Source organism: Euphorbia lathyris, chromosome 5 (genome assembly GCF_963576675.1).
Source record: "Euphorbia lathyris chromosome 5, ddEupLath1.1, whole genome shotgun sequence".
Taxonomy (NCBI): domain Eukaryota; kingdom Viridiplantae; phylum Streptophyta; class Magnoliopsida; order Malpighiales; family Euphorbiaceae; genus Euphorbia; species Euphorbia lathyris.
Window position 1 is genome coordinate 33874547 of NC_088914.1, and position 16239 is coordinate 33890785.

At 34.7% G+C, this 16239-nt stretch overlaps 2 protein-coding genes across 5 annotated transcripts; both read left to right on the forward strand.

Moving 5' to 3' along the window:
• The first annotated feature begins 918 nt into the window (after positions 1-918).
• Positions 919-8486, forward strand: LOC136228603 (protein PHOSPHATE STARVATION RESPONSE 1-like). 2 transcript variants are annotated; one of them, XM_066017031.1, is made up of 6 exons: positions 919-1725; positions 5681-5757; positions 5877-5931; positions 7633-7756; positions 7865-7941; positions 8270-8486. In XM_066017031.1, exons 1-5 carry the CDS (start codon positions 951-953, stop codon positions 7917-7919), a joined length of 1086 nt encoding a protein of 361 aa, XP_065873103.1. In that variant the 5' UTR covers positions 919-950; the 3' UTR covers positions 7920-7941; positions 8270-8486. The 2 variants fall into 2 exon arrangements, with proteins under 2 accessions (XP_065873103.1, XP_065873102.1); XM_066017030.1 differs by lacking the exon at positions 7865-7941.
• A 1764-nt stretch (positions 8487-10250) lies between these two features.
• Positions 10251-15032, forward strand: LOC136228901 (myb family transcription factor APL-like). Of its 3 annotated transcripts, XM_066017397.1 has the most exons (9): positions 10251-10377; positions 10890-11034; positions 11138-11214; positions 12387-12516; positions 13372-13451; positions 13563-13599; positions 14204-14282; positions 14393-14447; positions 14642-15026. In XM_066017397.1, the coding sequence occupies exons 1-9, from the start codon at positions 10288-10290 to the stop codon at positions 14801-14803; spliced, it is 855 nt and encodes a 284-aa protein (XP_065873469.1). In that variant the 5' UTR covers positions 10251-10287; the 3' UTR covers positions 14804-15026. The 3 variants fall into 3 exon arrangements, with proteins under 3 accessions (XP_065873469.1, XP_065873468.1, XP_065873467.1); XM_066017396.1 differs by lacking the exon at positions 10251-10377 and having other exon boundaries at positions 10517-11034; positions 14724-15032; XM_066017395.1 differs by lacking the exon at positions 10251-10377 and having other exon boundaries at positions 10517-11034; positions 14642-15027.
• Positions 15033-16239: the final 1207 nt, after the last annotated feature.

Sequence of the window (16239 nt, forward strand, 5' to 3'; positions counted from 1 at the left end):
TATTAACCCGTTGAAAATCATATAATATCCATCAACAACAACTATATATTCTAAACGACGGAAAACAAAACCAAACAAACTAATTATAAAATGAATTTATCTTTTATTTTAATATTTTTTTATATATTAAAAAAATAAATTGCTTTTTCATATTATGTAGAAACTAAAATATCAATGTAATTTTAAAACTAAATTTTAACAGACTCAAAGCATAGTTAACAGAAAATAGATATTTGTGGTTAATATTATATTGTGTAATTTCGAAACCTTTTTATTGTATCAGAAAAATACTCACCTTTTATCAATAATCCCGGGCTCTCCCACCCAATAATCATACAAGTAAAATTGTAGCATATCCCTGTATTACCCCTATAAAGGGCCTAGGTAGAAAGGGGCAACATGTAATTCGAGGTTTTGGAGAAGCCTGACCTGGTGAAGTTCATTCCTCGCCCGCCAGTATTTGGATTCATTCTGAAAATGGCAATGCCTAAGAAAACCTTCACCTCGGAATTCCAAAAACTCCCGAAGGGAGACCTTTCCACGTTCCCTTACATGCAGCGAACCAGAGCATAATCATCTGCATCAATCAAAGCACACCTGTTTGTTTCTGCGCTCAGGTAAGTTTGAAAACTTGTTCTTCTTTTTCAAATTCGTCCTTGCTTGCATATCCTTACCTCATGATAGCCGTGAGCATTTCTTGTTTCTATTATACAATGCATTCAATTGCCAAGAATTTGCTATTGATTTTTTCTTTGGATTTTTCCTTTTTTTGCTTCTCTTTATTTATTGAGACTGTGGATTTTACTTGTTTCTGCTCTTTACCTTCTGTGGATCCCACACAGTTTCTGTGGGTCCATTCTTACCCTCACTGCACTATTTCATCAGTGTTTGGGTTCTGTGGGTTGTGCAAGCATATAGAAGTGAGTTGAATTGTGAGTGATAGGTATGAAATGGATACGCCTCCTGGAGGAGAAATGGTAGAGGGGAAACTTTGGGATTATGAATTTTCAGTGAATGAAAATCAGGTTAGTGATAATTTTGATTTTGGAATTGGAATTGGAGAACCTGATGTGACTGATTTCTGTGGCTATTCTAATGGTTTTGAGGATCAATTCCAATTTGATCATCAATCTCAAACTAGTTTCAATTTCAGTTCACTCCTTCAAGGTTTTCAAACTGACAATGCTTTTGCTGAATGCCAAGAAAACCTTGTAAATCAGCAATCAGACATGGTTCAAAACCATGTTGTTTCATGTGAGAAGGGGGATGTGATGATGGAGGAATTAGCTCCAAATTCTTCTATGGTCCATGACCATGGTTTGTCATCTGAGGAGAAGGCGATGCTGGAATTCACGCAAACACTTGAGGAGTGGGAGATGATGATGGATGAATTAGCTCCAAATTCTTCTATGGTCCATGACCATGTTTTGACATCTGATGAGGCAATGCTGCAGTTCATGTCAACACCTAACGTGGTCCATGACCATCTTATTTCATCCACGGAGGGGAATATGATGATGATGGAAGAAGTCTTACCTGCTTTCACACTTCATGGCCATGCTCTTTCACATGAGAAAGAGGATTTTGTGGATAATGTGAAACAGATTCTTAATGTTTCTCGCCCTAATCTTACATATTGTAATGGTTCAAAACTTCGTGTTCGATGGACTCCTGGACTTCATGCATGGTTTGTTAAGGCTGTCAAAGAGCTTGGAGGATGTGAAAGTCGGTAACCTTTTCAATTATGTTATAATAGTTACTCTTTTTCATGAAGTTCTGAATGTCTTAATGTCTTGATTAATTAACAGTAATTAATTAAACCTTTTTAATTTGAAGAACTAAATCTTGTTTTCTGTGTATAAAATTCACTCTTTATAGCAAGAAAAGGTTTTCAAATAATGTTTAGCAAGAGACTGCGAATTGATTCTGACATAAAACGTTTTCCTCTCTTGATGTGTTGATAATATTTTATGGTTGGAATATGACTAGTTATTTTGTCTAATTGGTTATTTTTAATAAAAAATAATCTAAAGCTTCATGCCTCTTCCAATGTGCAAACATGACTTGGAGGTTGGGTCTTGCATTTGAAATCAGTATTATCTGCTCTAGATTTGGTGTTGCCTTTTTACTCTATTTTGGTAAATTATCATTTTTCATTTTGTATTATCAAATATTTGGTAAATTATCATTTTTCACTTTGTGTTACCTTTGAATTTTTTTTATCAGGAAAATACTACTTCCACCTTCAGCTTATATATAACCTTTTCCATTTTAGTTGTCTGTTCCATATTGTCATTAAGCTATCGGCTCAAGATTATAAGTACTTAGCCTCTGATTTCTGTCACAGTTCCGTTTTTTTTTTTTTTTTTTTTTTCGAGATCATCTTCCTCTTGACATGCAATGTTTTTGTTAATTCAGTTTTAGGAAAACTTTTTTGTATTTTAAGAGTGATGGTGGTAAGTTAAGCAATTTTATAGTGGTTCAAACTGCTGCTGAAGTTAAGTGGATCACATTTCACTTTCGGATCTTCATTTGAGGATTTTTTTAACATGCTTACAGTTTATACTATACCATCCTCCTGGGAAACTGTTTATTTGTTGCCATTTATGTAAACCTTGTTTGTTTGTGGTACACAATAAGTCAATGTAATAAATATAAGCGTGCCTGAGGCTGCTATGGCAGCTAGATGGCTGCTAGTAGGGTCTCTATGTTTGCTTAATTGTAGAAGTAATTAGGGAGAATCTTGTATATATATTTGTAGTGATCTTGGGTTTAATATACTCCATCTAGGTTTTTAATCTACATGTATTCCATGGATTTTTCTATATTTTCATGGTCTAAAACATGGTACCTGTAACGACCCGATCCGGAGTGGGTGGTGCCGGGGTAGAAGGCCTGAGCAAGGAGCAGCTCTAAGCGATGGCGATGAGGGCAGGAATGAACTGAATCCCACATCGGAAATGGAGAGGGAGTGATTGAGGCTTGTTAATAAGATGAGAATCCAATACATGCAGACGCGTTTTAAAGCCGTGAGGCCCAAGGTGTTGGATTTGGGCCAAAGCGGATAATATCTACATGGTATTGGCCAAGGGTGTTACAATTGGTATCAGAGCCGACTCTCCACGTACGATGTGTGGTTCGGGGACGAACCAGGCAGAAGCTGGTAGGCCTGTAATGACCCGGTCCGGAGTGGGTGGCACCGGGGTAGAAGGCCTGAGCAAGGAGCGGCCCTAAGGGATGGCGATGAGGGCAGGAATGAACTGAATCCCACATTGGAAATGGAGAGGGAGTGATTGAGGCTTATTAGTAAGATGAGAATCCAATACATGCAGACGCGTTTTAAAGCTGTGAGGCCCAAGGTGTTGGATTTGGGCCAAAGAGGACAATATCTACATGGTATTGGATCAAGGTGTTACAATATCGGAGCCTTGTTTTGGCTTCTGTATTGGGTTTTTGGATTGAGATTCCAGAATTTGTTTTCTGCTTTGTGAGCAGAATTTGTGGGTTTGTATTTTTGGGTTATTTCTTTCAGCATTACTGTCTTCCTTGTGCGCATACTGTTTGGACCTAGGATTCAAGTCATCGGATATTTTTGGCAAGGATTTTCGTGGTGAGGCCATTCAAATTGAAAGTGGTGTCCTTGATCATCCATTACCACAACGGCCATGGGGAGCTCTCGCGTCACAACATGACGAAATTGTTTGGTATGAACTGGAAACCACCAGCCAAATGCAAAGGCCTGGTGACGAAATTGTTTGGTATGAGCTGGAAACCACCAGCCAAATGCAAAGGCCTGGTCAAATGACTTTTGCAGAAAAGGAAGGGTGGGGGACCACTGGTAACATGTCCATCAATACCTTGAAACCACCTTGGGTTGATAGATCAGGACATGAGATGCATCATGCATGGGGCAGCCGTGTATTTGAGGTTGATGCACTTTGCATTAAAAATGGAGATAATGCTAGAAAAGGTAGGGATGGCATTAACAGGTCTGCATTACAGATGTGAGCAGGAGATGGCAGATAAGGGCACATGTCCACTCACGTGAAAATTAAAAAACATAGGCCGGTCAATTGCAATCAGTTCGAATGCTTGTGATTTAGAAGTTTCCGATTCTTTTCACTGGATGATTCCATGGATGACGAATAAATTGAAAGTTGAGTTTTGGAATGCTGAATTTTCACACAACAGCTTAACATTTAACCCAAGTCTTGAGGATAAGACTTTATGAAGGAGTGAGAATTGATAGAGAAGTGCTACTGGCACCAACAGTTGGCCCAAAGCCTAGTTTATTCTAGAAGGAAAAGGGCAGCAGGGAATAGTGAGGTGGCATAAGTTAGGTGTTAAGTGTGAATAGATATAAGTAGTCAATAGTCATAGTCAATAGGAGTAATTGTATTGCTTTTATTAGCTTACCTTTAGCTCTTTAGGGGAGAAGATTTATTATTCTATTTTGCTCCTAGTGAGAGAGGGAAGCATTCCGTGGGAGTTGTTGGTTAGCATCTTGTTTTCTATCTAGTTTTTATTTCCTTTTTCCTAAACCAATACAAGCAATCTAGTTTGTTCATCTTTTTCTTCTCATTTCTTATCTTACTATTATTACAATCTTTTCCTAAATTGCAAGTTTCCATCAGAAAGCTTGCCTTTATCCTATAGTACAAACGACAATTTACGATATTTGTTTGCTAACACTAGCCTTTTTGGCTTTGTTCCAGTCAGTGTTCGTCATCCAGACTTGTTTTCTTTTTGTTTCAGCTGTTGAACTCCAGCTTTCTGGGTTTTATCCAAATATCTCATTGAGAGTTTTGAGTTTTCCACAAGTTTATATCAAGTTTGGTTATGATTTGCTTAGTCTTAGGAGCGGCCTCTTGCCAACTAAATTGGCAGGGGAAGGCTTGCCCCCAGTACACCTTTGTGGTGGGACCCCTCCCCGGACCCTCGCTCAGCGGGGACGCGTAGTGCGACCGGGCCGCCCTTTTTTTTTACAATTGTTCTTGTGTGATCCACCAACTTTCTTCTTGAAGAATGTGTCTCTAGATATGGCTAAGAAGTATACTTAGATATACATGCTGGTCATGTGCAATCTAGTTCGTGTTGGCGATGAATTGAGACAAGATGAAATGAATTAGATTAATGAATGCAAAGCATACGATTAACCCACTATTTGCCCTCCCTCTCCTTTACCTGTATCATCCGAGACACAGCTTTGCTTTCTCTCCCTTCAGAAGTTACTAGTGGCATTATATGTTTTTCCTATATACAGTGAATTTCTTGTCCTTAATATTTAATATATATAGTAAGTAAACATATATAGAGGGCGAGCCTTGGCGCAACGGTAAACATTGTTGTCGTGTGACCAAGAGGTCACGGGTTCGAGTCTTAGGAGCGGCCTCTTGCCAAATAAATTGGCAGGGGAAGGCTTGCCCCCAGTACACCCTTGTGGTGGGACCCCTCCCCGGACCCTCGCTCAGCGGGGACGCGTAGTGCGACCGGGCCGCCCTTTTTTATAGTAAGTAAACATATATGGTCTGAGTAGTAATAGTGCATTTTCTTCCATGATATCTTTCTGCCATATCTTGGTGCATTTTTTGATTCCTTGGAATATTTATAAAATGCATGCTAATTTTCTTCTGGAAGTAATTCAAGTATCTCACACATCATGTGTTACTCATATCTGCAGCTGCTACACCAAAGCGTATTTTATCCCTAATGGATATTCCGGGTTTAACTCGCTTTCAAATAAAGAGCCATCTCCAGGTCTGCTTTTATCAAATTGACTTTAATGTTATCTTCTTAGTTGATGTTCTGATTTCAACAGCTCAGAATAGAAGGACATTTCTTGCAAGGCACTGATCTTATTGTCATCATATTTGCAGAAGTACCGCAATGGTGGCTGTTGGCTGGTGGACGGAATTGACAGATCTGAAGCTGGTGAGTATTTGCATTATATGGTTGTGAATCTTAATTTGAAAAACATTGTCAAATTAAGTTTGAGGATTATTCTTAGTTCTGGAACTCAAAATTCTATCTATTTTAAGAAGAATAAAAATAAACTATAGGCGTTGAAGGCTTATAAATATATTTTAAACAATCACATGTTGACAAGAGAGACAACTTGGAGGACGAATTATTTTTAAAAACTTAGCAATTAATTAGTTATTTTCTGAAATCCTGGGAACTTCAGATGAAAACTTACTGATCAGAAGCAATAAACAAACAGTAGAACTAATCAAAGAGAGATATGACATTAAATACAAAAGAAGAAATAATGATTTATATATATATAAATTTCATAATTTGAATATAGAAGAAAAGAATTCAAGTGTGTATGTTAACTTATCATATTTGGAAAGCAATTGAACAGTTATATCATATGATACCGTTCTTTTATTGACATGTGGAAAAAGATATCTCCCCAGAATCTATGTTGAATGGTGTGTGCAATATTTTATGAAGGTACATCACACTTTGATACTTATTCTGCATATGAGTTGATATATATCTTTTGACTTTTCTTTGGTCTTCATATTTCTGGAGATTTCTGGAGATTAGGTCAATGAATACAAATCTAGAAGGAAAATTGACTATTTATATTCTCTTTTTTTTTTTGTGACAACAGAGGATTATGTTTGTATTGAAATTTATATACAATATATTAGTGAGTTTGGTTTTATGAGCACGTTTCCTACTTTAAGAGCTGAAATTGTAACTGAAGGAGTTATATAATGAATTCTGATCAAAGCTTCTTTTGGAAGCTAAATAGAACAATTGCAGGTTTGATCTTCAGTTTTGGATTTCAAATGTTTTTATAGTAATGCTATTCTACGTTCCAAGAAAATTGTAGTTTTGTTGTCATAAGCATGGAGCTCATTTGTCTCTTTATATTCTGTACTGCATTTTTTTTTCCTTTCTAATTACTTTGTTATGTGTTCATGACGCACTCTGCCAAATTTGTTATTCAAAATGGTGTTTCTGTGTAATTACTAATTTGGCCGGTTTCTATTGTGCTATCCATGTTCTTTACTAGTACACGAGATCAACAGTGGATTTGATCGAAAAACTTCAGTTTTGTTTGATTGCGTGACCGACGATTTTTCATATCACAACCATTGTTTTGGTTTTATTTTACTTCATCCGTTCAAATGCAGTTTTATATTTTTCATCCAAATGTTTCATGCACTAATTTCTTTTTATGATTCACTTATTCTGTTACTGTAAATTTTCTCTCCACGCGGTTATATTTATGCAATTTACCAAGTTTTTTTTTTTCTTTTTCAAAGTTCATTTTTAGTAGACATTGGTAACAGGTGTCTTGATATTGTTCTCTTCCATAATGCTTGTGATGTAGAATGCTGTTAATACTTATTGATAAAACCAGAGAAACTGAAAGAAACATAATGTTAAACCTGAGGTATTAGAAACGGTGTCAGCTTAAAAGAGGCAATCGTGTGCTAAGTTTGAACATTTTAGGTTAGGACATATATGTAGATATTTTTCAAAAGGTTAGGGATGGGAGGGGTATCTCTAACCCAGGGTAGGGAAAGCCTCAAGGCCGTAGAGAGCTTAGTATCGCGCCACCTATATATATAAGAAATATGACTTCGGACTAACATGTTTCACTTTTGATTGCAGAGGTTAATAGAGCTTCAATTTCTCAAACCCGAAATTCTGCAAGCAACTCTTCGAGCTCCTATATTTCTCCTGTCCCACAAGGTCCAAGTGACTCTCCGAGCTCTTCACGAATTACAAAACATGGGTAAGAAATTATTTACACCTGCAAAAGCTCTTATTTTGCACTAGAACTGGAGACTTTCTGAAGTTGCAACCAAGTTAACTTTGCAACCCTTTATTTTGCACCAAATAGAAAGTCGAAAGGGAAAGGGAAAGGGAAATACAAAGGAAAAGCAAAGAGACCATAGCAGTGTTCATATGTAAATGGAGGCAAGATTCTGTCCCTGAACGTGATACCATACGTCTTTTTTAGATTTATTGTTTGTTTAAAGAATTCATTTTCTCATACCATGAGTATTACAGATTAGCTTTGGCCAGTCGATTGATTCAAAGAATTATTTTCGAATCCTTGTAAACATATAGTTTCTTGTTTTAGCTTTTTTTTCCCTATCAGATCAGAACATATGTTAGATGTTCCGCAAGAGGCTTTTGATGTAAAGCGGTTGCAAAATTTGAAGAGTTGGTTAGAATTCTAAGAAAGTCTTAGTTTAATTTTAGTAGGAAGTTGCAGAATTGATCTCCTTTAACATTTGTGCAGGCATCAGAGAGTTTCTCCTGGACCTTCACATTGGAAAATGCACATAGGAAGCTTGCTGCTGATGAAAATGTGTCTTTATTTACCTTTAAACAAGTTACCATCTTTGATAGTTACTGTAAAAGACATATTTAACTGGTCTATGTTATCTTTCCTATGGATGCTTGAATTAATGCTTATGTAATTTCAGTATTTTCTTATTACCTTTTTTCTACTTTCATTTCCTTTTGAAACCCTTTGGTTGAAAAAATATGTTTTCTTTTTAGGCACCAAAATATTTTTTCTGAACTTTGATGAAGCCTATTATTCAAGTTCAAGTTTAACCACCATATTATTGATACACCATTTAAATTTTTAATTTTGTTAATGTGATACATTAAATTAAATTATTGATTTTTATTGACGTGACATGTAGATTTTTGACGATGTGTTAATCAAAATAGTATAAAAGCATATGACCTTTTTTTGCAATTAAAGAAAACTACACTCCTCTACTTACAATTTTTTCCCCTATTATTAATGGGTGATTGATACTTTATCATTCATTAAAGACAAAAATGATACTATATTTCAATATCTTCTTATTAATTGTAATTTATATCTTCATTTAATGCTGTCATAGTTAGTTCTTCTCAGCAATTTTTGAAAAGATAACTATCAAAACACAATTACACGTTAATAAGAGTTAATATGATATAATTTAACCTTAATATCTTTTTGTAGAAATAATATCAAACTCTAGGATTTTATTTACTCTTTACTTAATGTTATTGTTCTACATTGAAGTTTCTTATTTTTCAAGGAATTTTGATTATGAAATTTAATGGTGATTACTGAGAGATTTTATTTTGTCGGCAAATTGATCTATCCGTTGATATTAACAAATTTTGTTTTGTCAGTAAATTAATAGATGACTACAAAAAAAATATTTCGTTGCTAAATCTGTTGCAAGAAGATGCCATTGCTATCTACCAGTAACATTTGTAGGGGTTAAATTGATAAAAACAACTTAATAAGAGATATATTTCCTAAAAATGGGTCAAATTGTACGTTAAACCTTCTTAATAGGGTTATAATCGAGCTGAACCAAGTCGAGCTTTGGCCTGCTAAACCTCGACTCGTCAGAAAATTGACGAGCTTGAGCTTTAGCTTAACATTCTGTTCGCGAGTTGCTCACGAATTTGTTAACAAGTTTGTTCACGAGCTTTGCTCGCAAATAGCTCATTAATTCAGTTCATGAACTTCGCTTATGAACAACTCATTAATTATATTGATTTAAATTTTTTTTAATACAAAACTAAATAGTTTTCAAACCTATAAAACTAAAATTTACATAAAACTAAGTTGTTTTACATTTTCCTTTTATGAAAATATTAATATTGAAAAAAAGTCAAACCAAGCTTGCTCGTGACCGTGTTCATGAACATTATAATCGAGTTTTCATGAGCTTGTTCATGATATAATCGAATCTGCTTGTGAGTTTTAGAACCGAGTTTCGCCGTGCTCAATCTCGACTCATTTACAAATCGAGTCAAACACGGTTGACCTTGTATCGAGCCGAACATTGAACTGTTCATGAGTGGCTCGGCTCATTACAACCCTATTTCTTGATACATGAAGCTCAAAAAGTTAGAGAGAAATTAGAATTGAAAGAGAAGAATGTAAATTTCTAACTTATTTTGTACAGTACTTAATTTTTCTTATGTGAATAAAAATTAATTCGACATATTGTTCAAATATATTTTGTAAAAGGAAGAAAAAGAAAGGCAGAGTTGCAGAAATCTTAGACTAAACGAAGCTTTGAATAAATATATCTCGAAATCTGTGAAGCACACACAGAGACAAGCAAAATCCGGAGTCTCTTCCACGTCCTCCACATGCAGCAGAAGAAGCCATTGATGACACTAAGGCCATTGCTAACCGCTTCTTCACTCTCTCGGTTAGTCTAATTCTTATCCCTTCCTGCTTTCATTTATAACTCGCTCACTCACTCAGTTTACGGTTCTTATTTTGTTTCTATAATGCTTACAAATTTGTTCGTTCAGTTCTCTTGGCTTTTTGCCTGCTTTCTCTTTATTGGACTGAGTTTTATAGCAGCCACGTTACCCTTGGTAAATTTGATTTTTCATTTTGACGATTTATGGTTTTCACTATATCATTAGGGCCTGTTTGGTTGTAGATTGCAATGCTAAGTCTAGAATTATTCCTAATTGTGAGTTATAGAGAGGAATTCTGGAAGAGTTAGTGAAATTTGAGTGATAGAGAGGAATTCAGGAAAATGTCTTCAAAAACAGGAGTAGAAATTGGGGATTTCCCCCACCAGGTTTCTGATAAGCTTGAACTTGGAAATAGAGGAGCAAGTTTAAGTGAATTGTTTGGTTATTCAAAAGAGTTTGAGCATCAACTCTACCTTGAAATGCAACCTGATGATTTCAAGATTACTTCTTTGCTTTATGAATCAGAAAATGTTGATGATTTTCTTAAACTCATGGAACATAAAAACCAAAATGTTAACATGTTTCAGCACAATCTTATTTCATCTCAACAGAGTTATGTAACTGTGCAGGAATTAGCCCCAACTGTAACCAAAATTCATGAGCATAATATTTCTCTTTCACATCAGGAACAGGAGGTGGATAAGCAAGAAACCAATCATCTTCTTCCTCCTCCAGCTATACAGACTAGTCATGACAAATCTCATTTCCAATGGAGTTCTGAGCTTCATTCAGGAGTTATGGGAGCTATTGAACAGCTTGGTGGATTCGAAAGTCAGTAACCCTCGTTACAATCATGTGATTGATTTTTTTTATCATTATTTTGGAAGAAGTAACTTAAGTATCTCATGTTATGATTTCTATCTCACAATTGCAGGACCAACCCCGGAGAGCATCCTGTGCGTGATGAATGTGAAGGGATTAACTCTTGACCACGTGAAGAGCCACCTCCAGGTTTATTTTGGATCTCTATCTTTAATATTTGCGTTGGAATATATTTTCAATTGTTAACAACTCAGAATGAAAGGAAAATTGCACTAGCTCTATCAATGCATAACAAGCTGCAGAAATAGCAGCTAGGTAACTATTTTGATCAAGAATCAACTAAAAAATCCAATGTGTAACTAACTCTATTGATGTGTAACAAACTGGAAGAATGTAATTTCTAGCATCATTTATACGTAATTTGACAACTCCTTTTTTGTAGCTTTTCTCATTCGAGCTTCAAATTTAAATAAATCCTGTTTAGTAGCCTTTTTATTAAATTAAAATTTAATTCGACATAGCATGCAAATATATCAAATTTTTTAAAAACTCAAAATTTATTTCAGCTTTCCTTCTTCTGTAAAAGGAAAGAAAAAGAGTGCACAAGTCTTCCATGAATTGAATTTATGAATAAATCCATCTTGAAATCTGTGAAGAAGCCATTGATCTACATACCAGAGCAGAAAATAGAAACTCTTCCACGTCCTTTACATGCAGCAGAAGAAGCCAGTGATCTACACACCAAAGTCTTCTCTTTCTCTCTCAAAGCTATCAGACAAATGACATTTCAAAAAGTGTATGCTTGCTTCTTCACTAACTCTCTGGGTTAGTCTTATCCTTTACATAGTTAATACCTCACTCTCTCACTCATGCACAACAATTCTAATACTGACAAATTGGTTGTTCAATTTTCTTTTCTTTTTTTTTTTTTTTTGCTTTTGCTTTGTTGGACTGAATTCCATGCACCACGTTTCCCTACAAAAAATTTATGTGTCAACTTGAGGGTTCTAGTTTTTACTATTTATAGTATCTGTTTGTAGATTGCAAAGTATGGAATACCTCTAATAGAGAATTGTGAATAAGAGAGGAAATTCAAGAAGATTTCTTGAATTGTGAGTGATAGAGAGGAATCCAGAAAAATGTCTTCGGAAACAGGAGCAGAAGTTTGGGATTTTCCATCTTACTCCGACCAGGTTACTGGTAGTCTTGAAGTTGGAAATGCAGGAGCAAGTTTAAGTGACCTGTTCGGATATTCAAAAGAGTTTGAGCATCAACTTGAAATCCAATCTGATGATTTCAAGATAACTTCTTTGTTATTTGAATCAGAAAATGATAATGCTTTTCTGGAAATCATGGAACAGGTGCCTAAGTATGAAAATGATCACCTTCGTCCTCCTCCTTTTGCTATAGAGGCTACTGACCGTATTCAATGGTCTCCTGAACTTCATGAACGTTTCTCAGGAGCCATCGATCTGCTTGGTGGACCTGAAAGTCAGTAGCCCATATTGCAATCTTATCATGTGATTGATTTTTTTTTCCTTACCATTATTTTGAGCTCATGAAATCTAAGTGTTTTGATGAATCTGATCAGATTGTTGGTTTATTTAATCTTTGCTTATCTTAAGGAAACTTATCAAACATAATTTTGAATATCTAGGCAACTGGTTGAAATAAATCATATTTTTTCTCTAACACCACATATCTACTCTTATGGTTTTCGATTGATATTTTTTCTCTTGACATGTAATAGTATTATGAATTCCATTTTCTATCACCTTTTTCCATTTCTTAGAGTGGGAGTTTTAGTAGTAATTGTAGTTGGAATGCACAACCGTCTATTTCAAATCCTTGTCTTTTATTAAAATCTTTCAGAACTTTGTCAGATTTGCTAAATGCCCTTTGATGCACGTTTAGAGCTTCTGCGGATTTTGAATATTCTTAAATATGTTTTAGGGATACTGTTGACATATATTTCCTTGTAGACACAATGCTTGTTTGCCCAGTTTTCATCTTCTAGAATTCCTTCTTGATTATTTGAAACATCGTGATGAGGTTATTGAAGAATTCCTATTAAAAAGGCGTTTACTAGCTGTGTTCCACACGTTCTTTTGTGGCACTGAGAGGATGCTGTAATTTTGCGCGATTTTAATAAAAAAAGTTGGACTTCTTTAAGCTGGATCTGTTAAAGTGATAGTTTGTGTTTTGATTTCATGTTTCAAGTACTATGTGGAAAATAGGTTCATAAAATTGGCAACTAGAGAAGATGATTATATGTTTTGATGCTAAATTTTTTTGTAGCAAGTAACTCAAGTATCTCATGCTGTGATTTGTATCTCACAATTGCAGGAGCAACACCAAGTCAAATTTTTCACCTGATGAATGTGACAAAAGGTCTCACCCTTCAGCACGTGAAGAGCCACCTCCAGGTTTTTTTTGGCTATTTGCCTGTAATGTTTCATTGAATTAACTACTCAAAATGAAAGAAAACGGCCATTTCCTTTGAGGCACTAACTTTATCAATGTGTAACTTGCTGCAGACTTACCGGAAAATCTTGGATGAAATAACCAAAGCTGGTGAGTGCTTTCAAATATCTAGTTGAAAATGTTTATTGAACCTTATTGAATTATGTATGTCTAAGCACCTTTTTTAGCTATGAAAGCTGTAATCTGAAATTATAGTAATTTACAGTTACAACTCAATTTATTGATAAGTGGAACGCTATATCATTTCAGAATCCATGTCGAAGTTGTGTACATAATATTTTGCTTGAATACATATTGACCATTTATTTTGCTGGAATACATATTGACCATTTCATATTGATATAGTGTATAATGGCACTTAAGAAATATGCAATTCAGCCTTAGAACCTTAAGACCTCAAGTGTCGCTGGTAAATGCTAATTCCTTTTTTCTCTATTTGTACTCTCATCTAATACGATTAGAGACCAACGGAGAACATGAATTCATCCTTTAATGTTCTATTCTATAAAGCATGGATGGAAAAAACTATTATATTATACCTAGAGGTTTTGGTTTGTGAAGATGGAATTACGGAACTGCAAATTTATTTATGTAGGACTAAAAAAGCTGGTAAACTTATAATGAAGAAAGAACTTGAGATATACTTATGTATTAGATTTGTGACATTCGACTAGTATGCTCGACTCTGTATCAGCTTTTGGCACAGAAGAAGCAACTAGAAGTGCTTCCGTTTTTGTAGACCAAGGAGGCCCTAGCAAACCAAGGACTGCAAAGTAATGTTAAATTCTATGTTTTCACATTATACTGAAGATGTTTGTTCTCAAGTTGCAATCTAGCTAACTGCTCTAAATCTCTTGTTTTTTTGCTGCCTTGCTATTTATAGACGATCGAAAAGGAAAGGAAAGGCTTGCATAGGCACTCTTGCCAAGAAAGTACGGGTAAGATTCCTTTCCTAAACATGGTACTATTTAAAGAATTAAGATTCAGTATTAGTTACAGACTGATTAAGCTTGAGGGTTTGATCAAATAGAATTGTTTATTGGCCTGAAAATGTTCCTGGTTGGAAGAAAGTGTTGGTTAATTTTTTGTAAGAAAAATTCATATCCTTTTAAGGTAATACTTGCGTGTTCAGTATGATAAGGAAATTCAAAAACTTAAGGAGGCGGAAAATCGTGCCTTGGAAGTTTTAATGGAGTTTTCTGGTCAAACAATAGGAAATTTTGAACAAGTGAGTGATGTAGGAGCAATTCCAACTCATTCAGCAGTGGGCAATTGCAATTGCATCCCCAGTTGAGAGTTGTTCGGAGGACAGCGATGCTCGGATTGAATGACTTTAACATCATCCGAATTACCAAGATAATGAATAATCAGTTCCGGTGAGTTTCTTACCATGTATGTTTGTATTTGTGTATCCGAATCTGAATTTGTGTTTATGTTTGTGTTCGTGTTTGTATTTCTGCTTTTGTTTGTTTGTTCTTTTTGTTTTATTTTACTTCAACACTTAAGATTAGCTTTCAATTGTAATTTCAGTTTGTCCTAATGAAATAAAATAAATTAGACATTTTACATGAGTAATAGCATAGTATAAAATTAAGATAATGTTATATTTTATTTTAATATCATTGATTTTCAGTATTTTTGTAGTCATGTGAAGTTCAAAACAGTAAAATAATAAAAAAAAATAACTGAAATAATTATTGTTTTACAATGTTAGTTTGATAAATAATAAAAATATATAATCTTAAAATCTTCGAAGATAAATAAACTTGTTAGGATTATATTTTTTTATAAAAGAAAACTTACATTCAAGAGCAAAGGAACCACAATCGTTTTGAATAAAAGAAGAAACACATTCAAGAAGAATTTCCATTGTAAGACAGAGAACTAGCTCAAACAGATAAAATATGTGCGATAGAATTCGCTTGACATCTCTAAAAAACAAACGAAATTGACACAAAGGTACAAGCTAACTCCATTATATCACCAACAATAACCCCTAGTCAATTTGTAAGTCGTTGTTCACCTTTAAACAATTGAATAGCCGAAACAGAGTCAGAAGCTACCAAAATCTCATGAAAGCCACAATCACGAACCACACGTAACGAATAAAGAATCGCTAACAACGGTGCATGTAATGCCGAGAAAGTATTACCAATTGGATCCCCATCTAATGTCGAGACTAACTCATTGGAATCTTTAACTACTATTCCAAATGAATCTTTATAATTTTTAATGGAGAACGCTGTATCTTTATAATTTTTAATGGAGAACGCTGTATCACAATTAAGCTTATAACTAAGAGCCTAAGGCTTCCTGTTAGTATTATACTTAATACTAAACTATGTAGACGAGTAATATCAATTGTCAACTTATTAGTATTTCTAGTTGATGCAATTAGATGTATATTTATATTTTTTTTTTTGGTAAAGATGTATAATTATAATTAATACTAGTATAATTGTATACAGTAAGCAATTATCTTAAAACTCTTATATACATTTATAATTAGTTTATGTTTGACCGAGATAATTTCTTTTTAATATCCATCAATCTGGTTATGGAAGAGCCAGAATTGAAAGTTCGGGAGACTCCACTATAGATCCAAAAAACATTTGGATGACGACTCTAAGGTTTTAATTTTTCTTAGTTCTGCACAAACTCGTTTCTTACTATATTAGCTTAATGTATCATTTGTTAGCTCAATTTGTTCAAAAAGTTTGATTGGTTTTC